Here is a 24,633-nt window from a genome sequence, read left to right on the forward strand (position 1 = left end):
AAAAAAAGTTTTTTTAATAGTTTTATCTTAAACTATTAATATTTGTATCTCTTTTTTTTCTTTCTTTTTTACAATATATTGACCCAGTCCCCCTAATATATAAACCTGAAAATATATAACAGCAAAGTGAACAATTGTGCAACTCCCCATCACCTGGCCCATAGGAAATGTTGAAGAGTCTTATGAGCTGGGGGACAAAATATTTCCTCAGGAGCAGGTCTGCTACTGAACATACTTCTCTACCAAAACAGTTTGTTCAGTGTCCTTCACTCCGTTACTTTCATGACTGAGTTCAGCATCATGCCAACCAAAGAGCCGGCTTTCCTCACCAACGTGTCCAGCCACAGAGCGTCCCTCTTATTAAAGGTGCCTCTCCAGCACACCACAGTGTAGTGGAAGACACTGGCAGTGCCGTCATGAGCATAAGTTTCCTGCACATGTTGAAGAAGGCCAGCCTCCGGAGGAAGTAGAGCCTCCTCTACACCTTCCTGTGCAGTGTCAGTGTTGGCAAAGCAGTCCAGTCTCTCATCCAGTTCTGGGTATTTAAAGGTCCTGTCCACCTCCACATCCACGCCCTCCAAAGAGACCTGTAGCAGAGGGGACCTGGTCCTCCGAAACCCCATGGCCACCTCCTTTGTCTTTGAGGTTTTCAGCTGCTGTTACTGTGTGACCTGCACCAGTTTACAAAGTCCTCCACCAGGATCCCCTGCTTCACCTGCTGTGTCATCTGTGAATCTCTGCAGAGTTTGGAAGTAACAAACTTCACCTGAGCTTTGAAATGGGCTCAGAGAAGTTGTCCTCCTGCTGCAGATTAATCTAAACACAGTCCTCTGGTGTCAAACTCTTCACACACATCATTGTACACAGTGAAGTAAGTGTAACAGTGATCACACATGTCGGTGTGGAGGGCGACTTTAAAGCAGTTTCAGCCTATCACCAAACATTATGTGTATAAAACACATCATATGTCTAGAAATCAACTTGACAATGTCTATTTAACAACAGTTAACACACCTTGACCTTCAAAAGGCCATGAACTATTTGTATGGCCCAACCCAAAGCTGCTGAGGTGAGACTGATACTTGAGAATAAATAATAATAATAAAAACACATGTTCATGCATTTGTTTTTTTACTATACACATTATTATAGAATCAATTAAATAGGATTCTTAAAAAATAGTGACCAAGTTATCTGGCCCACATACTTCTGTGTATTTTCATGTATTTACACTATTACCAAATGATCTCAGACATAGTTTGAGGATTGTGTCTGAGGGCACACGTCGTTTGTCCCATTTATAATTAAGGACTAACTGAGTTTTTGGTGCTGATCCAGATCAAGGGGTGGATCCAGAAATTTGTTTTCACTTTCTTCAACATCGTGAGATAGAGAAATACTTTCATTGATTTCTCAGAGAATACTTCATGGATCGTAATGAAAAATATCAGACATGTTGAGGAGACTGACATGAGTGTGGTGAAGACCCAAATAAAAATCCAACTCTAGACTGATGGGCCTTGGTGGAGTTATGTGCTCTGCTGAATGTCAGTTCTGTTACAGCTTCTTTTATGAGCTGCAGGAGCTGTTGATGTAAAAGTGCACTTTCAGAATTCTAATTTATAATAAAAGTAAAAACCTGTACACCGTGATCGGCAATATAATTCGTCAACTGGTCAAATTTCTTATTTTCTTATTTCGGTTAAATGTCAGCTAGAATGAATAATACTGCTTATAATAACCAACACCAATAATATAGACCAATAAAAACTGCAATACCTCAATTAAACTGTGAACTGTAGTGTAACAGTAGCATTATCTGCCTCATATTATTCTAAGCACAATACCTCTTCCTACTACTTTTGAAGAGAAAATGAAATATTTATCTGTGTTAAATTATGTCGCTGAATATGTATAGTGTTATGTTTTTTCTACTACTTGTGTTGCTGTTTATATATTTAGTCATTTTTTAAATACAATTTAGATTTCGAATAACGAACTAAACTAAACCAAACTTAACAATTTCATACGGAAGGTGGGAAATTACATATGTACAAAGAGCAGAATGAAGCTTCAGTCAGTGGCCACTAGAGAGCGCCACATTGACAAAAAAGTGGTGAAACCACATCACTGCTCATAACCAACATAACAGTCTGTTGGTATTTGCTCGTCTTCAAATGAACCATGCACCACTTGTAAGTTGAAACAGAGAGATAGTGGGCAGGTCACAGTGTGTGCATGCGTGTGTGTACAATACACAAACGTGCAGGTTATCTGAAACAAGCCAGGGGGCAGCACACAGAGCAGTTATACCCAGTCTGATATTTTCCATTTAAATAACTTAATGAAACACGATAAAGTCCTCCATGGGTAATTGCAAACCTGTGTATGTGTGTGTGTTGGTGAGAGAGAGAGAGAGAGAGAGAGAAAGAGAGAGAGATTTTCATGGTGTTTTATTCATGGTGTGAGACAGCTTAGGCCTTGCTCTGCTGTTATCTGGTGGCCTCCTACTCTTCCACCACCACACTGGCTCCTGCTACCACATTTATCAACCTGACACCACACACACACGCGCACGCACACACACACACACACACACACACACACTTCTCTCTCTCACTCCACACTATCTCATCCCTTGTTCTCTCCGCTCCGCTCGTCTTTCCACTCCACATTTCTGCAGCTACATTTCTTCACCTTATTACTCTCAGTGAGAGAGTGAATGATGCTTTCAACTTATCTCCTGCTCTTTGTGACACATCATTTGTTGTTCTGATTAGTGCCCGTTACGGGGCCTCCTGAGTGTGTGCACAGCTGATGGTGTCTGTAAGTGTTTGGCTACGAGAGGAAACCCGACAATCATTAAACTGGACTTGTGGCTGCGAGAAAGACAATTGATTGTGTCTGTTCATGAGGCCCCTAGTCCTTTGCAATGACTGAGTTAGTTTGATTTCTTTCCTCCAAACAAATGATGCGTTTTTGCAGCTACATTAATTCAGAAATGTCACTCTTGCGCTGCTAATTTCAAATGGTTGGTTGGTCCACTACTTTGGTCTCAATTAAAATATCCCCATAACTTTCAGATGGATAGCCGTGAAATTTGTCTGAGGTTTTTTCGGAGGATGAATCCCTCCGACCCTGATGATCTCCTGACTGTTCCTCAAGTGCTACCATGCAGTTGAAACTTTGTTTTTCAAGTGAAATGTCTTGACAGTACTGAATGGATTATCATAAATGCAAGAAAAGGCCATATGAATTCTACATTCAAAAACTTCAAGGTTTTGCAATTTATCAAGCAAAAATACAATAAGTTTTAGATTGACGGTGTGAGAGTGTTGTTGATTTCCAATATAAATGTAATATATTTATTAAAAAAAGTCTGCATGTCAAAGCGTCCTTGGTTACAGATATTGAACCTCAGCTTGTCCCTGGTGTGTCAGTGTTTACAAGTGCTGTGTATAGAAACACTGTATGAATGGGTGAATGTGACTTGCAGTGTAAAGAGCTTTGAGTGGTTACTCCATAAATGCAGAATCTTTTTTGACTCTTTTTGTCGGCCGGATAAAATTCCTTGAAACCTGGAAACAAGTGATCGGCCTTTGCTATTTTTTTTTTGACGTTTCAAACAATAAATAATGAATTGAAAGGAGCAGCAGATTTAGCGATAAAGAAAATTGCTGTTTTCTTACAGCCCTGTGGCTCTTTTCATCTGAATGGATTTGTGTAGGAAGGAGATGAGTTTCAATCTTCCAGGCTGCCGGTACTATCAACAGTTGTTCTACTTTTTCACACCAGTAATGAACACCTTAAGATGGTGTTCTCTGGAGATGGGAAGGTGTGTGCTTGGGGGTGGGTTGTAGTAAACAGCTCCGGCTGCAGCCTTCCTCCTCCACCCCATCACTCCCCATCTTCCTCCTGTCCTGTCCTTCATCCTCCCTCCTCCTCTCGTTTTTCTCTGTCCTAGGTGGTGTCGCTACTGAACATGAGTAATGATGTTGTCATCGCTGTAAGTCTCCATTTATCAATGTCAGAAGGAGAGCAGGAGTGTGGTGGATGTGTGTGTGTGTGTGGTGATGGTGGAGAGGAGAAACAAGGCACCTAAGGAGAGGGGGAGAGGAAAGATGCAGCAGGAATATGAAGAGGATGAGAGGAAGGTGGAGAGGAGCGATGAAGAAAAGGGGCGTGGCAGACGCAGGATGAGGAGGAGTGGGTTTGAAAGGGGTGGATTGTGAAAAAGATGAATTACAGCCAAAAGGTCTGGGCCCTGCGTGTGTTCTGTCTGTGTGTCTGTCTGCTGCCACCGACAGGGAGCCCGTGATTCATCATGGCGACGACTGCCAGACAGAATTAAGGCTCTGCTCTTTAGCATATGCAAGTCTAATTATGCAAATCAGGTCTGTTAGACGAAACATTACTGCAGCAGTTAGTCAGTCTGGTTTTAGGCTCTACATGAATGTGTGTGCATTTGTCTCTGTCACTTCCATGACCCTGAAATGAAATGAGTGTGTCTGCTAACTGGGTGAGTATCGATGTTGTTGTGTGTGGAGGCCTGAAACAGACAATAGACCACCAGCTGATATTTTGTTGGTTGTGTTGTGTGTGCCGGGAACACTGTGGGGCCGGATAGCTTAATAGCTTAATTCAAACCGCTTTTAGCTCAACACAGTGAGCTTTCATCGAGCTAAAGACACCAGCCATTTCATGTGATGCCATACATCCACATATTACACCACACAGCTCTTAAATCCTTGTATCCACTCAGTGAACAGCATTTGAACAATGTCACTTCACAGACACCGTCTTTCTATGTGTCTGAAATCACTCACTAATCCCTATGTAGTCCACTGTACAGCAAGTACACCATTTTGTAGTGCTGTCACAATGTGTTGGGGTTTTCTTTACTCATTCTTTCCCACAATGCATCGTGAAAACGTTTGAAGTTTTGCAATGATCTGTTTGTCTGGCATCATGAGCATGGTCAACAAAAACAGGTTGGAGAAGACTTTGTCAAGACTATTGGAACAAACTTGAATGATCTCGGCCATGTTTACCCAGTTAGGGCCACTCAGAGGGCAAAGGTCATCTTTTTCTGTTCGTGTTTCCTCATCAAGAACAAAAGAGGAAATAAATCTTGGACAGGGACATTTTGTAAGTGTGTGTGGTTTAAGGTTTTTGTGTGTGATTTAATACAAAAATAAATATATGTTCTTTTATCTAGTGAATCAATTTTAATAGTTTCAAAGCATTCAGTTCTGCTTTGCATTTAGTCAGTTGCAGTTTGACATAGTTATATTTGAAATATGTTGTTTCAGTTTTGGGCCTCCATGGATGTGGTGTACTGACTGTGCTTGAAATTAAACCAATGAACAACAAACTTTCATTTAATATGATCAGCGAGAACATTCTCTCTTTATTGTATCTTTTTGAAAAACAAACAAACAAAAAGTCCTTTGTAACTCTCTTTTGTTAACATTTCAGAATTCTGTACAGGATAAAAAGAAATAAGCACTGCTTAAGAACAGAGTCAATCTCAAACTAGAAAAAAAAACAAATGAAATCAAATTCCAAAAAAGAGGAGGTTTACAATACAAATTAGTAGTAAGACATTGTCTGAAGTGCAATGGCATAGCTCAGATGGGTTAAAAGTGAAAACAAAAAAACTTCAAAATAAAAATACTTCTCTATTTTTCCAACAAACAGTAAATTCTTTACAGAGTGGAGACTGTATTATCTGATGTATTTAAACCTGTAAAAACATATTTACAAATAGCCATTATCTTTTATATAGTTTTTCTCATAATCACATATATGTCAGCACCAGTAAAAAAACAAACAAAAACAAAAAAACTGAATAAACAAAGAACATCAACAACAACAACTTTTGTTAAAATGTTGTCTACAGACTTGGTCCCGGTACATAAAGATATTTGGAGGAAGCTTCCTCTCTTCCTGAAGGGATTTCAAACCATATCACGAATCCTCACTCTGAAGAAAAACAAAAGGGTTGCAGCGGCTGTGACCTTTACTCTAACTCAAGTTTTTGTCTACCTTCTTGCCTCTTGTTTGGAGTGGTTAACCTCAGGTGTTTTCCTACACACCGCCTCCGTTTCACTCTGAATTTATACATGAGCCTGCCTGTGGTGCTGCAGTACTATTAAAGTTTTGGAAGTATAAGCAGTGGAGCCACTGACCAGTTTATCCAGACACTGACACAGAGTTTCACTTGTTTTTACCATCCTCCCTTGATAGAACCTGGGAACGCTGCAACCTATACGTCTGTCTGCCCTTGACCTTCAACTCCACACAGTGAGACGGAGCACTTCTACCCCACCGAGCATGACGAAAAAAACAAAGTACTCATTCGTGGGTGCTACCCAACGCAGCAACACCTACGGGACAAACGGGCATGGTGGTTAGAGTTTGTATTTAAAGGGTTGATTTGTACAACAGCAACAACCATGAGAACAGATGCGTTGATGGCAAGGAGAGCTAGTTTACAGAGAAGAAGGCTTTTTGGTTTGTTGATTACAGCATCATCCTCCAAACGTTCACTCTGATGAACTAAATACAAAGTAATGCACGCGCAGACTCGTTTCATTCATCTTCTAACCAAGATTGCAAAACAGTTAGAGGAGTAAGGTGTTATCTTACCAACGACTACTGTATTAAAACCTATCTAACAGATATTTATCACTCAACCATGAGGGCGAAGGAGTGGACAGACTACAGTTTACTGAGAGAAGGGGAGACACTGACTTCAGTGGAAGCACTGCTTGGTTTAATGTTAACTGGCGCTAACTGTAGCCACCCTTTAAGCCCTGATCAGCTGTCTGAAGCTTCTCTACCTCCTCTAAAACTCTCTGCAGTGGTTCATTTTTTTAGTAAAGCGCTGCAAGGGGACAACTCGTATTCTTCACAGTAGTGTTACAGTATAGCACAGTTATGTTCTAGTCTGGAGCGAGGGTGTTTTATAGCTGCGGTAAGAGAGAAGCCATGATGTAGAGCAGGGCCATGGTGACTTGCCAACCAGCTGTGTCACGATCGAAAGAGAAGGCTGAGGTGTGACGGGAGGACAAACAGATATTAAAAAGACAACGTAAACTAAAAGAGGGCTAATTTCAACTTTTTTTTTTTTTTTTTTTTTTGCTTTTTAAGCAACAAAGATACAACCAGCATCGTTGTCAGAGATAAAACACAGCAACGGAAAAAACAATATGTGGGTGGTTTTTTGATGAGCGTTTTTTCCCTTAAAAATAAGAAGTCACTTGTGGTGCTTGAATACATTCAGTGCCCAGCGAATCATTCTGCTTCATGTCAGCCTGATGCATGTGATGTGGTTTGTGTGACACAGGGAGAGGGTTTCATGTCATATTAGCTCTGTTAGCTGCCTCTCACACATCTGCTCATCCTCCCGGGCTGATGTTTGTTTGTTGGGTGATTGGTGTGTGTGTGTGTGTGTGTGTGTGTGTCTGTGTGTGTCTGTGTGTGTGTGTGAGCTTTTGAGACCAAATGCTTGCTTTAGCTGCCTATTCTCTTTGTCTTCCTCTATGTGCATACCCGTCATCCACAGCCACACACAGGAAATGAACCCCTTTATCAAAAAAAAAAAAAAGGAAAAGAAAAAAAAAAAATAACGCCACCCAGGTCGGTTGCCTAGCAAAAGCACTAGAGGGCAGAGTGTGCTTGTCTGGCACAATAGAGGAACATCATTTGTTCTGTTGTGATGTTCACAATTTAAACAGAGAAAGGAGTGTTGAGAGTGAGGAACGAGTCTCCGGAGAGAGGCTGGGAAAGATAGGAGGATGAGAGAGAAACAGAGAGAGATCAAGTCAAGAGAAAAGAGTGAGAGATTGTGTGGGAGAGAGATTTGTGTATGTTGTATGTGTGTGTGTGTGCGTGTGTGTATATATGGGGGACACAAATCTAAGAGAGGAAATGGGAGCGTTGAGAGTGCTTTCTACTCCCTTCAGCTCCTCACACAGTTGAGAGATCTGAGCAGCACTGAGCTGGGTGGCACAAACACAAACACAAATAAATTGCTGTCTTGAGAACAAGTCTTCCTTCCCCTTCATCAGTCTGTGGTGTTCAATCAGCCTCGGCTGAAGCTCGGGCTCAAAGCGCTGCTGTGTAAACGGGGCTCGCTTTCAAACACTGGAACATGAGAAAAATTCATTCCGCGGAGAAAAAAAGAAACTAATGAAACACACCTCTTAATCTCTATATTGGTTTTTCATTAATATGCACAAGACATAATGATCGCTCTCTCTCCATCACACAATCGCACACATACACACACGCTCATACACGAAACATAATACAAGAACTCATTTATAACCTTGCCCATGTTTTACAAAACAAAAACATGCCAGTCTACGTCGTGTCGTCCTTTCTGTTTTACTCTCTCAGGTTTTAACTTTTGTCCTACTTTAATGTTTAGTTCATCCAGTAAAAACTCTTCTTCACTTTCCCTGTTGGCTATTGGCTCGGGAAAAACTCCTCCATCCACCCATCGCTTGAGTCCAGCTCCGCCCCTGAGCCATCGCCCAATCCGAAGGCTCCACCACCTGAGGGCCCGCCCCCATATCCATAAGATGACATGTCCTGATTGGCTGTCCTCTGGTAGCCCTGTGGCTGACCTCCAACCCCAACACCTCCGGGTCCATAGGGTCCACCTCCCCCTGTCCCGATTCCTGGTCCCCCCGGTCCTGGCCCGAAACTCCCCATCCCAGTCATCCCCTGGCCCATCACCCCCTGGTTCATTCCCTGGTTCATGACCATGGGCCGGGGCTGATTGGTCCTGGGCTGACCAACCATGTGAGGGCCCATCATGGGACCACCCATACCTGCAGCTGGGTTGCCCACCCTTGGGTCCATTCCCTGGCTCATCCCCTGTCCCGGGCCCTGAAAATGTTGCTTGGCCATGCGAGGGGGTTGACCTGGCTGCATCCCATAACCCTGGGCTGAGCTGAACCCCACCATGTCCCCTCCACCACTTCCTGTAGTCCTTCCGACTCCTCCCCCCATGGCCTGCAGACTCTGTCCTTGCTGCTGCGGCCAGCCGCCCGCCCCCATTCCCCCGCCACCTCCTCCTGCTCCCAGCATGCTTTGCAGTCTCTGTGCCTGAGCTTTGGCATTGGGAGGGCCTTTGAGGGGTTGCTGGGTCATGGAGTTCATTAACATCCCCTGTCCCCCATAACCTCCAGCTCCACCACCTCCTGGGCCTCCTGGCATACCTCCGACCCCAGGACCCGCACCTGCTTGCCGTGGTGGCCCTCCGGCGGGGTTGTGCTGTGGTGGAAGACCCATGGAGGCTTGGACGCTTTGGCTCTGGTGCTGCTGCTGGTGGATCATTTGGCTCATGGAGGGGTTGAGCCCGTACAGGGAACCCTGGTTAGAACCCTGGTTGCCATAGGGTAGGCCCATGTCCGCTTGGGGTCCCACAGAGCCACCCTGGCTCTGAACAGAACTCATCTGGACCATCTGCTGCTGGCTCTGCTGCTGCTGCTGTAAGAGTCGGGCAGCTCGAATGTTCTGGAGAGCCTGGCTCCTGGACGCCAGATCCTGGGAAGGACCTGGTAATGGAAGACAAGAGGAGTTAAAACAAGAGAACAGAGACTATGGAGTTGGGAAAGAATTAAGCCATTTTCATAAATGAACTCTGGAGGATGTCTGCATAATTGGATCTGGACTTTCTCCAGAGTGTGTCTTTCATACATGAACAACGCAGCGGGACGCATTTCTGGAGACTTCAGGTGAGGGATGGAGGCAGGATGTAGAGTATAAATTCTTCTGCAGAGAACATATGTTTTTGTAAACAGGACATAGACACTGGCATCTACCCTTACCACCAAAAGCTCTCCTGTCACCTTTGTCTGTTTTTTTTTTTACATGTATGGCTCCTTTTTGTCATCCTGAGATATTTGTATTCTTTTTTAATTTTTTCAGTTTTACATCCATCACATGTTAGAAACGACATAAACGTGCCCACATGCTCACAGTGAATCCTTGGATCTCTTATTCAGACATTCTCCAGAGATTTTACTTAGGGGCTGGCCGGAGAAACTTCACATAAGAGGGAATGTCCGGAGATTCTCCAGAGTTCAGTGCATGTCTAAAAAAGCTCTACAGACACAGAGTAACTGGACTTTGTGAAAGAGCTTTGGTGCCTGTTTACCAGACCCACTACTAGTACATAAGACTGCTCAAATAAGTCAGTGCTGGGGATAAGATTTATGTTCTGTGACAAACTGTTTACTCTGGAAACAAATGCTTCTCTCCCAGTCATTTCCAATCCTGCCACAGGAAAAAACCTTACACACTTAAGCACAAACACTTAACTTTCCCACTTTTTCCTATTAGTGGCTCGCTAGTGGCAGAGCTGAGGAGGTCTGCTAACGTGGAAATGGCTCTAAGTCCTCTAATAAACCCACTTCTGACATCAGTCCACTAATCCCTCACCTCACAGTTTGGACTGTAACTGTAACAGAAGAGTGAGAGCGAAGAGGATCACACACTCCTGACTCGTATATTTGAGTAGGTTGAGAGGAGGGACATAATACAACAAAACAGCTATGCATATTCTATGTATCGCTTCATAGAAATATGAGTATGTTCTCACTGTAGGTGACACTGATACACACACACAAACACACACACACGTATGTCCAGGCCAGGGTTTCATGTCGGAGCCCTGTCTTCCTCTCCACATTATCTCCCAGACTTGCAGACAGTCTCTCTGATGGCTATAAAAGGCTTTCAACTTGACTCTCCTCCTCCCTCTCTGCATTTTGTTTATCCCTCCATCATACGCTCACCCACTCGTCTCTTTCTCTCTCTCTCTCTCTTGTCTTTCTTCCCTCCTTCTACCTACCAGACTATCTATCTATTTCTCTTGTTGCCAGCCCCCCCTTTCTCTCCCACTTCCCTCCTCTCATCCATCTCTCTGACTTCACCGGAACTCTGGGGGGATCCAGGACAGACAAGTTGCCGTGGTAACAGGCAGAGCAGGAATATTCTATATTTTTTTTGGAGAGGGTGAGAGACAGAAAAGGAGAGAGAGAGAGGCTGAGGAGTGCCTGAGTGCCAACTGATGTATCTGACAGAGACAGACAGAGCAGACAAGGTTTGGTTTCCGGGTGACGTTCAGTCGACACTGCTGTTTGCATACATACGTTTTTATGAGTCTATCTGTCTGTGAATATGTCAGAGTAAACTGTAAAATCTGTCTTGGCACTTGACCATCTATACCATACTTCTTGCAGACCGAGTTCACATATGTGATTGTGAGCTTTTTTCTGTTTAACCATCTGGATGCTCTGCAAAGAAATGGAAATTGTTTTGCCAAAAATCCATTTACTAATGTGGACATCAATAAAAATGCTGAAGAATTTAGGTCAGGTCTTGCCTCCTTCATTAGAAAATCCATTGAGGTGCTGCCATTCTTGCGTTTTTGCATACATTGTGTGCATTGTGTTGCACAGATAGAATGAATGCAAGCGTTTGTGTCTCTCACCTTGGTATTGATTGACTTGGGGGTATGGATTCCTCTGGCCCTGGCCCATCTGTCTGGGGAGGTGCTGCTGCTGTTGGAGCTACAGACACATACATATAGAAGTTATTAATTGTAACGCCATCATAGATATTTGGTGTATTTTGGAGACACACAGAAACAGGGTCACACTTAACTGTAAGACCAGTCTTACAAAGCAGATTTCATTAACAGAGTGGAACAGCGTTACAACATGCATGCAGAGGTAAATAAGGCTCCCATACAATAACTGAATGATGCATAAAGGCTTTCAGTCTCTAGATCTTAATAATGCTGAACTTCCTGGTAAAAATATGCACGCTGTAGAGCAGATGTTGATAAAGGACAGATGTTTGCTTCATTAGATTTAATACAGATGTTGGATACAGCTGAGGTAGGCCAGATGTTTGTATACATATCACCCAGGCACCCAGAAAACCTGAGAGAGCACATTATTTGGTGCTATCAAATTGCGAATGCAGCCATGCCAAAGACTCCGATGTTATATAGTGTTTATTTAATGTTCAACTGTCGAGTATTGAGTGATCCTGTAATTCAGTGCCAGTGACAACAGGATAATCCCTTCATATCCACACCATGTAAACACAATGCTGTGTAGTGTCTTTCTGTTGCTCATTGCTCATAAGTTCAGAGTTGAGAGCCTCCTCTTGATTGAAGTCAGGTTTCTCCAATAGAATTTTCAAGAAATACAAAATATCAAGAGGCATACATTAACATACCGATGAAGTTTCATGAAAATAAAAACCCACATGGTTTTCGAGGTCTGATGTTAAAACCTAATGTATGAACGGACCAGTGGACATACTGAGCAATGCATCCTCATGGGTTATATATGGCACAGCAGAGTGAGACAGATGTTTTTGGTACTGCTGAAGTGAGACAGGTGTGTGCTGGTGGGATTGGTGTACAGTATTTGCATGATGCTCTCCAACAGATGGACCATAAGTGATCAGTGTTCAAATAAACCAAAGTCAGCCTAGACACTCTTGTGTTGCTGGTACTGGAAATTAAATAAAAAAATGTTTTTATCATTAATAAATAGTGTGGGTCTTTGCAGCATTAAAACAACAGCTGATTGTGAGCCTGGACAGGAGAGGGTGTTGCTTGTTTAAAGAGAGACATTATATCCAGTTAACAACACACACTAAACCCCAGCAGGATGTGTTTCCGTTCAGACACCTATATTTTGTGTGTCTGTGTATGTTTTAGAAGATCCAATTAAAACCAACATGGTGGGTGGTGACTTCAGAGTTCAGAACTCTTTAGTACTTGATTCCCTCACAGAGAGAGAAACGAGAAGAAAACACCACATTATCACAGCAGGCGGCCACACACTCGCAAGCACACACATATGCATGCATGTGCGTGCACACACACACATAGATGAAAAGAAAGTAGTGGAGAGGGGGCTGGTAGAGGGTAATTATACATGCAACCAGACAACAGTAAAGACGAGAGGATGGGGCTGCTCTTGTTAGAGCTGCAGACACACAAATATACAGGGATGTATGAACAAACAATGTTCACACACAAATTATAATTTAATGCGTGACAGATGAATCACTCTGCTTTTTAATCCCACACAGACACACTAACCTACAAAAGCCTCACCTGCTCAGCCAGTAGCTGCTGCTGCTGCTGCTGCCTCTGTTCTCTGAAGAGCTGCTGTTTCTGCTGCTCCATCATGTGCATCTGCACCCGCTTCTCCTGCTCCATCGCCATCATCTGTTTCATCATGGCCGCCTGCTGCTGATTGCCCACGTAGCCCGGAGGTGGTCCTGACCCCTGGTTGGGTCCAACCCCTGAGGCAACACCTCCCCCAGGGTGAGGAGGAGGGATAGCGCCCGGTGGTCGTGACATTCCCACCACACCTTGCTCCTGCACAGACAGAAAGAAGGGCACAGTTGGTAAGATGGAGTGTTGGTCAATCACCTCTCAATCAATCACGTTAAAATACTAACTCTTTGTGTAATGACAGGCCAATTTGCTTTCTAGTTAGCAACTCTGCTAATGATACACCTGATATCCACACTACGCGCTACACTAGCCACTAAAAATCACCTCTCCCAAAAGAAAAGAACTGGCATCAGCCTCGGCTACCAGCGTAGAACACATCAGGGATATTAAACTACAAGCATTGCTGACTCTATTGTCTTTGCTAACAGCTGTTGCGCACTAAAATTCTGCATTTTACAATGATACAACTGCTTACATAGAAGACAAGCTATCCTATTATGGACGGGGGGATTAAAACTGATACGGAGCAAAAACGCTCACATAAACAGAGATTGTTAGAAAATGTCGTTTTCAAATGTAGAAGTATGGATGTAGCCTGAGATGAGATGATAGATACTAATCCTACAAAATCCAAAAACTGGAAACAGCCATCTTGGATCTACTCAAAAACTACTCAGCAGAACTCCAACTAATGTAACTACTTTATTTTAAGACACTTCCATTTTTGTGTGGATTAAACAAGATACAATTTGCTAACTAGTGGGTTTCTGAGGTGCTGGTAAGCAGATGTTGTGTTTTTGTGCCTTTGAGCTATGCTTAGCTGCTGCGAGGGATTGGTTCATTAGTACAGTACAGATATCAGAGAGTGGTTCTTATCTTCTCATAAGACTCTTGGCAAGAAAGCAAACAAATGAATTTCCAAAATGTTGTGCTTGAAGGTCTGTTAAATGAAAAGCTAAACAAAAAAAAGGCTAAACGATCTTTTACACGACAAACAAACACACACACACACACACACTTCATTGTTACAGCTCTGTATCACAAGTGTAGGTAACATCATTACGAGGGTTTGCATATTCAACACGCTCCCAGCATTGTAGGCATCTACACTATCGACTTCACACAATCTGTTTCAGGCAAGACACTGCAGTCGAGCGTTATGCTTTATAGAAGCTCACAAAGACACAGTCCAGGTGTCTGTGAATGAGAGTGAGGAGCCAGATAAAGACAGGACTGCTTCAAGATTCAGCACATCAGGCCACCCTGAGTCCTCCCAACAGAGCTTTGGTGGCTCCCTGCTGCATACATTATCTCCTCATTAGCATATAAAGAGCACTTCCTGCTCCACTCAGCCTTATGCAAATCTTTAATAGGATGAAATGGCCTGCTCTGGCCAATGGGAGAGGAGCGTTTATAAATCTATTAAAGGTTAGACAGCTGAATGAGAGTGGACATTGTTTAGGCAATAAGAGAGGGAGAAGGTCTGAGAGGAGGAGAGAGGACGATTCAGGCCAGTACAGGGTTTGCACATATAAAAATAGTACCACACACGGCCACACAGAGCACACACACTACAACAAAACAGTTTCTAACTGTAGGGAGAGAATCAAAACAGCAAAAGCAGGATTACAGTTGTGAATCGTGGCGTTGGCCATAGTCTGCAACACACCACTATACTCGATATGTTTTGAAAGAGTCAAAGCCTCATAATCCGTATTGAGGCTCCGCTCTTCTTAGAAAGGAGTTAGGTGGAGATAAAGCTCATATATTAGAGCACAAGAAAAACCCTGTGGAGCAAACAGAATTGGCTGCTTAAGACTGGCTCACCAGACGGCCAGACGAGACTGATCGATGTTCAGAGCTACGTGGTTCATCTCTGGTTGGCATGTTCCTGCCGGATGGCAGCAGAGCACGGAGACCATGCCGGAGAGGAGTGGAGATAGGAAGGAGAGGAGTAGTGTAAGGATTTGACCAACGGGTGGCAGTGGTGATCTTTAAGTGTGTGTGTGTGTGTGTGTGTGTGTGTGTGTGTGTGTCTCTCTGTCCTCTCAGCAGATGGCTCAATCATGACGGTTCTGATCTACGATCTCTCCCTCTCCCCCACTCACTCTCTCCACCTTTTTTCTTCCTCTCCCTCTAAACACCCCATCATCAAACTCCTTTCTTCACTCTTTCTACCTTCTCTCACTCTGTAGATGTGTGTGTGTGTCTGTGTGTGGGGGGGGGTCCTGAGTCATGTCCACACATTTTCCAGAGAACGAAGGGGATAAAGTCTGAGAGAACTAAAGATTGGTGAAGGTGGTGTGTGTTTTATAGTGTGAGCTGAAGAAATGACAGAAAACTATATATATATAAATATTTATATGATACGAAACAGACAGGCACATGAGGGTAAAGATGAAAAAAGAGCAACTGCATCAGCAGAAGTATAAGTGTTATTAGCAGTTTCCTGTAGCGTTGCTAATATACAATAAATTGAATGTCATGCCAATAAAGCTCATTGAATAGAGAGCAGGTATCCTCTTTAGAATGAAAAAGCAAATTAAATTAACAGAAAATAAAAGAGCATGTGTGAGCAAATAATGAACAGAAGAGAGCAGATGAGAAAAGGAGAGGAGAGAAGAGAAGAGAAGAGGAGAGGAAAAGCTGAGCAGGTCTTCTTAAACAAGAGGAAGCAGCGGTGGTGGTGGTGGGGGGGTCAAGCCAAAAGAGGAGGAGTAAAAGGTGGGACTGGGGAGATAAGAGGAGAGAAGAGAGCAGGTACCCTGGCAACAGTTGCTGCGGCGAGGAGCAGATGGCTCTTGGAGGAGCAGTTATGGCCGCCACGCCTGGTCACCCTCAGCAACGCCGGGCAGACCCGGATGAGCATACTTACACACAAACACATTTTTACTACTTCTTCCTTTCTTTTCAGCCTCTTTGTCCTTATTCATGATTGTGCTCGAATAATGTAACAAAGAGCATCCACACTGTCAGTCTGCTCTGCTGTCCCTCCAACTCTGTCTTTCTTTTCATCTAAATCCCCGACGCTCACACTTCATTCTGGCACCTTGGACCGGCTCGAGCCAGTCCCCAAAACTCTGCGAGATTTAACAGGGATGGGTCAGTGACTAATACTTACAAACTCCAGAAGCCAGGGTTTAAAACTCTAACAGCTGCTGTGGTTTGCCTCAGTCAGTTTGTTGCAGGAGAGACAGAAAGGCAGACGGAAAGGGAACAGAGGATGAAATGAAAGGAGAGGTATTTCTATCACATGGTGTTCCGGAGGATGTGTGTGTCTGTTGTTGAGTGTGTGTGTATCAGAGGCTGTCAGCTTTATTGGGTTAGGAGGCATGGAGAGCCCAGGTGATTACATTACATGTGAGGTGAGCGGAAATGTGCATGTTTGTAAGTGAGGGGGGGGGTTGACCATTTCATTCCTACATCTCATGGAGCAGTAATGTATGTCTACTCTGTGTGTCTAAATGTTCTGTTCACACTAATGTAATGGATATTTTTCCAAACAAACTTCAACCTCTCCAAAAACTCAAAAACCCCTCTGTATATGCGTGTGTACATTTAAAGAGTGTTTTGGAAAATGTCACAATGCACTATGGGTTTCTCTCTACGTTTGATTAGCACTGCTAGCTCAACTTAACATTACTGCACCAGACTACATACATTCACAGGCATCGCCAGTTTATGATCAGAGATAGTAAGTTTAAAAATTATACTATGGCACATGATGAGCTGAGCTATTGGTTTTGAAGTGACTACCACCAAAGGACAATAAGATCACAGAGCATGCTAACAAATTTATTCTCTGGTATTTGACGGACCATTGATCTAGACTTTATCGCCACCTTCTGGCCTGGCATGCTTGTTTAAGCTTTTGTAGTCATTATGGGAGATATTTTGCAGAAACAAAGGTCGTGTCAACAGAAGTTCTTTTAAAAAAAGACTAGAAACCATTAAAAAAAAATATCACAGTAATGTAGACAAGGTCTAAATGTGTATCTGCAAACACAATACACTCTAAAAGACAGATATAGCATTACATGATGCCTTACATCTCGCATCAAGGCAACACAACTACACACACACACACACACACACACACACACACACACACACACACACACACACACACACACACACACACACACACACACACACACACACGAGAGTAGTGGTGCCTGACAGCAGAGCACTATGTGTCTGTGAGCTCTCTACAGTGGCTCACATCTGTCACCCACTTGTGTAAGAGAAAGGAGGGTGGGTGTGTGAAGAGAAGGAGAGCAGCCATGGTGGAAGAGAGAAAGCAGAGTGAAGGATGGATGGATGGATGAATGAATGAATGGAAGCATGGATGGAAGCATGGATGGATGGATGGATGGAGTGAATGGAATGGTTCATTAGACTCTCACATAAACTACGGGTGCAGTAACACTGAGGAGGTGAACAAGAAGTGAATCTGCCCACATTATCTCTGGATTGTGTGATCAGACAAAGGTCGAAGTTGCAGCAACTGATAGTTTACGTTGCGGATGCTCTGAGGGTGTTTGAGCTGTGTCTGGTTCATGTGTCCAGCTTGAAGGTCACAGGTTTGATCTCTTTTAACAGCTGGAGCTTATCAATGTCTGAATGTCCTTGAGTGTCACACTGGCTGACCTTGCTCTCTGACCCCTGATGTCTGAGATGTGGAAAAATATGCTAATGAAATAAGCTCCAGAAATACTGGTAGAAACAAGATGAGATTCAACAGTAAAGGATAGTTCGTGCAGGGGTGTGTATAGCAAAGGTATGTGCATGCATAGCAGCAGCGAAAAACCCATCTACCCTCTCTGGAGTTTAAATAGCTTTATATTCATTTTATCAGTTTAAATCACGTTGGAGCGTTCTCATACACTAAACTGGAGGGGACTGTTAAGAAAGTACTGACTTTATGATGCCACCATTCTAATGGAATTTCAGCTGACAACACAATCAGACTAGAACATAAGACTGCTGAGTGAATGTCAAGGTGTGTGTAGGTGTGTGTGTGTGTGGTTCCTCAATAGCCTCAGTCAATGCACTCAACTTTTCGAGGATAAAGATGGGTAGTGGAGTTAACAGCTTCACCACTTAATACGCTAACACAGTGGACCATTACACTCTATGTGCAATGCTTGTCTCGCATGTGTAAGTGTAAACACACACTAACATCTAAGACAAAGCTAAAGTGGCCCTGAAAGGCAAATTACAAAGGCAAATAAGATTAAAAACCCATGAATCACAAAAAAACAAACAAGACATAATGACTAATCACAAAACAAATGAGAGGTTATGTGATGTGTCATTGTGTTGTCTTATTTGCTGTTGTGTTCTGTTGTTGTACTTTGTGACTTGCCATTGTAATTTGTACTTCAGGGCCACCATATGAAAGAGCAAGCTTTGCTGTGTATCTCATAAAACTAAACCCAGAGACTTAGATGATCTGTAATTTAACACAAATTAACGGTGGCACGAACAGAACATTTGCAAGTTGTTAATTGTTTACTTATCTTTTGTTTTTTTCCACATATATTTAACAATACAAAAAACAGTATCATAAATCTCTGTCTTTTCTGTAAAACAGCTTCAGCATGTTTCATCCTGCACTTTTTTCTACTAATTTTATGAAGAAGAATAATATGATTTGAAATTTTAACTCCCTCCCATAACTTTAAAGTCTGACAGATAGTGACTTATGCACAGGGTCCTACGCTGTCCAATTCATTTGTTAAATCTGCAGGAGTAGGCGAAGGTGTCGCTTTAAAGTCCTCGACAACAGAGAGCAGGTGGTCGTCATGACTTTCTCTTTTGAGCAGCTGGTTACTGTCAACTCAGAGCGGGGGAGTAACGCACATTCAGCGCTACTCGCTAATGTAAACTACAATCAATTCCTGTGACACCAACTCTATAACTTTGTGTTTTCCACCTGACACATAAAAACATGGAATCAAGTAGTGCACCGACATGTATCACGGGTTCTTTTACTAACAACCGCTGATGTTTCAAGAATTTTAACACTCAGCTAACTTTACCAACTGGTGGATGACTGAAGATTGCCAGGAAAGTTGAAAAAATTCTGAGGAAAAAGGAAGAAAAGTTCACCAGACAAACTATGTATTTTTCGATTTTCAGGGCACCATTTTAATGGTATGTTTTCAGGGAAAAACTGACCCAAAGGTACCATAGAAAATAACAGTAAAACTTTTACTCTGAAAAGAATACTAGGAAATTCCCAGACTGATTGTTGTACAGACACTGTACAATGTAGTAAAGCCAGTCTTACTAACTAACTAACTTCAGGATTCTTTGCCATTGTGCAAGAATGTAACTATAAAGGAGAGAAAGACAACCTGCTGCATGTTTTCAGTTTCTTACCGCTGAACATGGTCAATGTAAAGTGGAGGAATCAAGTATGTGTACTGCAAAACCCACAGGTGTAATGTGCATTAGAGCACATGGTTAAGATATTATTATGCAGCACCAGCTGACTGATCCATAACGACACATGCACATGCAAAAACACACATGCACACTAACCCTGAGCAGATGGTGGAGCCAGACCTCACAGTATTAAACTATCCCCACGGCACCAAAGGTAAAAGAAGACATCACTTTGACACACACACACACACACACACACACACACACACACACACACACACACACACACACACACAGACGGACACACGGACACACACACACACACACACACAGACGGACACACGGACACACGGACACACACACACACAGACGGACACGGACACACACACGGACGGATAGTAATGAAACGTGGAAGTATGAAGCCAATGGTTTTGATTCATAGCCACCAGGTTTTCATTTGTAGAAGAACACATCCACACTACCTATCTTAACCCCTCCCTCTCTCTTACACATGCACACTTACACAGTTTGTCCCTGAAGAGAGTTATATTTAAACTGCTGGAGAGGAGTCTTGCTCCCCACAGAGGTCTGTTTAATCTCTAACATCTCTCCGCTCTAAACCCTAACTGGCCTATTTCTGAATCTTCTTTCTACACACACATGGACACACACGGACACACACACAGCAAAATCCCCCTCACCGGCTCAAAAACAATGGTGTGGGTTAACAGGGTTTCTTGGGATCATCCTTTCACCATAACTGAACCAACTCGATACCATGCAGCGCTGCTGTGAAATGCATGTAGGCATGCAGGAGTGGATCAATTTAAGTAAATGAATCCCTGCAGCATGAATGCTGTTTGGAAACACTGTGCTTAACCAAGGGATTTCTCTGCATACACAGGGTTGCCACCCACAGACAGCCTGTGATGTCAGTTCATGCTTGTTTGCAATAGCAAAGCACGGAATTCTTTAAATTACTGTTTACCCGACAAAAAGGTTGATTCATTTATGTTCACTTTCATTCTTAGGGATAAGATCTGTTATCATAATACAGACTATAATGTTGTAGCATTTAAAGCTAAAGCTGATTTGCAACACTGTTCCATAAATCACTGTTCCATTAGCAGGATATAATAGCTTGTAACTGCCTCGTCTGACTGTTCTCATTGCCTACACATCCTGACTTCACCACTGCTCCACCCAGGCTCCCTCACCTACTGTACATTTTGATTCTACAGCAGACACAGTGACAGGATGTTGAAAACAGGCTTCAACACGTACACGCAGAAATCTATAGCCTAAAGAATGAATTAACTCAACAGACATTGAATGGACTGCCATGACATTTTGTACAAGCATTCACAGCCTGCAGAGGAACACGCCTGCGGACCTTGGTATCACACCAGGGTGTTTGAGTGAAATGTCTTGATAAATTTTCATTTTGAACAGACATTCATGTTTTTCCCTTATAGATGAAATGGTGAACCTTTTATTTAAAAATCATCTCAGTGTAGTTTTACATCTCCCTCGTGCTTCTTTCAGAACTCATGCAACAACTGGTAAGTCAGCCAATCAGACACCAGCAGGGGGGGGGGGGGGGGGGGGGGGGGGGGGGGGTTCAAGATAACTTTAAATACCCAAACCATATTCACAACAGAAGTAGCTCCTCTTTCAGGTACAAGCTCCATGGTTTGTTTTGTCTTGTCTGTTCAGTCTTTCTCAGATTCCCAATTACCCCAATCTGTTCTCACATTGGGTCATCGGGGATATTGTCTGGAGTTTTTACCAGGGGGCTAGCAGAAGAAATTCAGAGAAAGTCCGGTGCAACTGACTTGTACATTTGCGTTCTCACATAAAGCCACTGTGGGTCTTTCAGGTGATTATCTGGAGTTTAGTGCATGTTCGAAAGCAGAATATGTGAGACTGTTTTTGTCCACTGATACTTAAATAATTAATGTATAAATTATCAGAAAATACTCAAAAACCCTATCTTAAAGTACAAAGTGACAACTTCAAATTGTTTTATTTCTCGGGCACCAAAAGTATTTAACTTCTTGTGATGAATGTGAGAGATTTAAACAATTGTTGTTCATTATTTTTAAGTCAAACAACTCATGACTGAGCATGACTATACACCAATGTTCGATGGATCTCAGACAGCAGGTTACAAGCTCTTCTTAAGAGCTGCTTCACTCTCACTTCCGCACAAGTTGCCTCTTGTGAATACCATTAGTGCGGAGGATAGATAGCAGAATATGACGTGCAGTGAGAGGACAGAAGACAGAAGTAAATCATGTTCACGACAACAAGCCAGGAGGAGGAGGAAGACGAGGAGGAGGAGGGAGCGAAGGGATGAGATCACTGGTGGCCGGGGAGTGATTGTGGCGAGCAGACGAGTGTACCACCCTGAGAGGGACCAGGTGCTACAGTAAATCACCTTGGAAACGGTAGCCATGGAGACCTTAAAGACACACGTGCAGACACTCACACACGAGAAAGAGAGAGGCCATTGTGGGGAGTGTGCATGAAATAAATGTGTGTATTCTGAAAAAAAAAAAAAAAGGGGGGGGGGGGGGTAGTGTATGAGTGAGAGAAGGGGGGGTTGATGGGCTTCCATATAATCTAATCATGGCGACTGAGAATGGTGAGTCTGAGTGACAAGCTGGAGCCACAGAGGGTGGACCGTTCGCTCTCTCTTCCTCTTTTTCTCTCTCCATCTTTTCTCTCAGGTCTCCATTACTCTCTCTTGTGCACACACACACATGTGTATTGAGTGTAATATACAAAGCTTGTAGCTGAGAATTAGCAATAAACAGAGGGGGAAAGGAAATCAAAGACTTTGGTAAGTGCGTGCGTGCGTGTTTGTGTGTGTGTGTGTGTGAGAGGTTATCACATTCGGGTTCTACCCAGAGAGAGAGAATTCCCAACTAGAGGCTTTGAATTATTCACAGCTGCGATCAGTGCTATTACACGGCTGTTAGCGGAGGTAAAGATATGTTCCACACATCCGTCCAACCTCGCATCTCTGTTTACCTCCCTCCTCTCTCATGTCATATGACAGTAAACTGCCTTTTCCACTCATCCTCCACCTCTGTGAACAACCTGCTCTCCAGCTTCCTCCTGCCTCACCACTCACTCTGTGCTCACCTAAAATATCCCTCCATCTCCTCCTCACCTCATTCAATCTCTTTTCACCGTTCATTCATCTCTATTTCTCTCCCTATCTTTTTTAAAATCCCTCCATCAGCCACTCCTCTGCTGCCTGCCCTCCCTCCCTCCTTCTCCATCCACCCTTCGACTCCATCCATCTTCCCCCTCATTCCTCCCTTCTTTGTTCACCTCGAGGGCTGATCCCTCCTCTTCTCGCCCGCCTCATTTCGCCCCGCGGCTCCTCTCGCTCTCCTCCTCCTCACTTCACCCCTGCTTTCATTTGTTTTTCTACCTGTTTCACATTTGTTTTTCTGCGTCCACCCTCATCCATCTTTATTCTCGCTGTTGCTCATTTAACGTCTGGATCCATCCCTGCCTCAGCAGCTATCATTCTGCCCCCTCCCCTTTATCTTTCCATTTACCATTTTTCACTCTCCCCCTGTTGTCTTTGACACCGTCTTTACAGAATGGCCGTGCAACCTCCACCTCTCTTTGTCTCTCCCTCCATCCACCTCTCTAAATCTATCTCTGCCTCTGTCATAGCCCCCTCATTATGCCTTGTCGTCCTCTGCACTCCCTCCCTCTCCTTCTCTCCAGAGAAGCCATTAGGTGCTGCTGTAGGGCTATCACTCTTTTGCACTCTCCCTCTCTTTTTCTCTTTCTGCCGTAGTCTCATGGCAATATAGGCTCCCCCCTTCCCTCCACGGTCTCTCCATCTTCCTGTATTTCTTCAGGCACTCTTTTCTCTGCTCTCCCCTTGCCTTCACATCATCTCACTCCCTTCCTCTTTGCCCTCCCTCCATCTTGATTTCTCCACCCCTATAACTCCCCCCACCCTTTCCTCTATATCCTATCATATTCCAGTGAGATACCAAAGTGAATCTGCTGCTACATATACAGGACCAGCTGCTTCACATTTACATACTGAAGCTACAACTGGGCAGGGTAACAACTACATAATTATAGACTAATCATTCCCTCTCAAGTCCTCCCAAATGAAGGACAGAATGGGACATTGCTATAGTTAATGTTTGATTAGGTTTAGGATCAATGACAAATTGGTTGTGGTTCAGGTTTAAATGGAATACTTTTTTGTAAGTCTGTTCAGGTTTATCATGATGTTTATTAAGGTTGTGATACCTTTGCTGTCACAGTTACAAACAAACACTAGAGCCCCTTTTCCGCTGGTAAACCCCCCCACTAATGTCTGTTTTTTTGATGACAATGTGAATTGATACAATCAGCATTCACTCCCGGCTCAAATGACTGGGGCACTAGATACAGGTTTTTTTAATCGCCCCCCCCCCCAAAGTGGTAGTGATGGAAACATCACACCTGAGGTCCCGGATTCAAAAAACCTGCATATACCTGATTATTTTGGTGTAAAAGATGCATTGGTTACAATTAGGGACAAAGACATTCATGGTAAGAAATAGGAAGAGTCGCCCTGGTTGAAGTCTGTCTTGTTGTTCATACCATCCACTCCAACCTCTATTACAACAATACAGAACTTCCTCCTTTGATTCTGATGGACAAGAGTCATGGTTACTATGACTGTTAGAGGGATTTTTCACTTAAACTTAATCATGTTGTTTTTGGGGAACAACTGGTGCTGTCATTTTCCTTAGAAAGACTGATGCTGAAGGTGACTCCTTCAAATTGTTTGCTTCAACTGACAAGTACAAATTCCAAATTTACTCACGTAAAAGACAAAGTAAACACATCTGAGAAGTTGAAACAGATGAATTTTTGGTATTTTTGCTTTAAAATGGCTCGAATGATAAACAGTTTTTAAAATGAGT

At 43.2% G+C, this 24,633-nt stretch overlaps 1 protein-coding gene across 1 annotated transcript in view; it reads right to left on the reverse strand.

The window, feature by feature from the left end:
- Positions 1–8,213: 8,213 nt before the first annotated feature.
- Positions 8,214–24,633, reverse strand: part of maml3 (mastermind-like transcriptional coactivator 3) — a 102,800-nt gene continuing 86,380 nt past the window's right edge. The window contains exons 4-6 of the mRNA XM_020084353.2: positions 13,160–13,426; positions 11,513–11,591; positions 8,214–9,572 (exon numbers count right to left, since the gene is read on the reverse strand). Of these exons, the coding sequence (XP_019939912.2) occupies positions 8,476–9,572; positions 11,513–11,591; positions 13,160–13,426 (1,443 nt within the window). The 3' untranslated portion in view covers positions 8,214–8,475. The remainder of the gene's footprint in view (positions 9,573–11,512; positions 11,592–13,159; positions 13,427–24,633) is intronic.

The sequence above is a fragment of the Paralichthys olivaceus genome, chromosome 8 (genome assembly GCF_024713975.1).
Source record: "Paralichthys olivaceus isolate ysfri-2021 chromosome 8, ASM2471397v2, whole genome shotgun sequence".
NCBI classification, from domain to species: Eukaryota; Metazoa; Chordata; class Actinopteri; order Pleuronectiformes; family Paralichthyidae; genus Paralichthys; species Paralichthys olivaceus.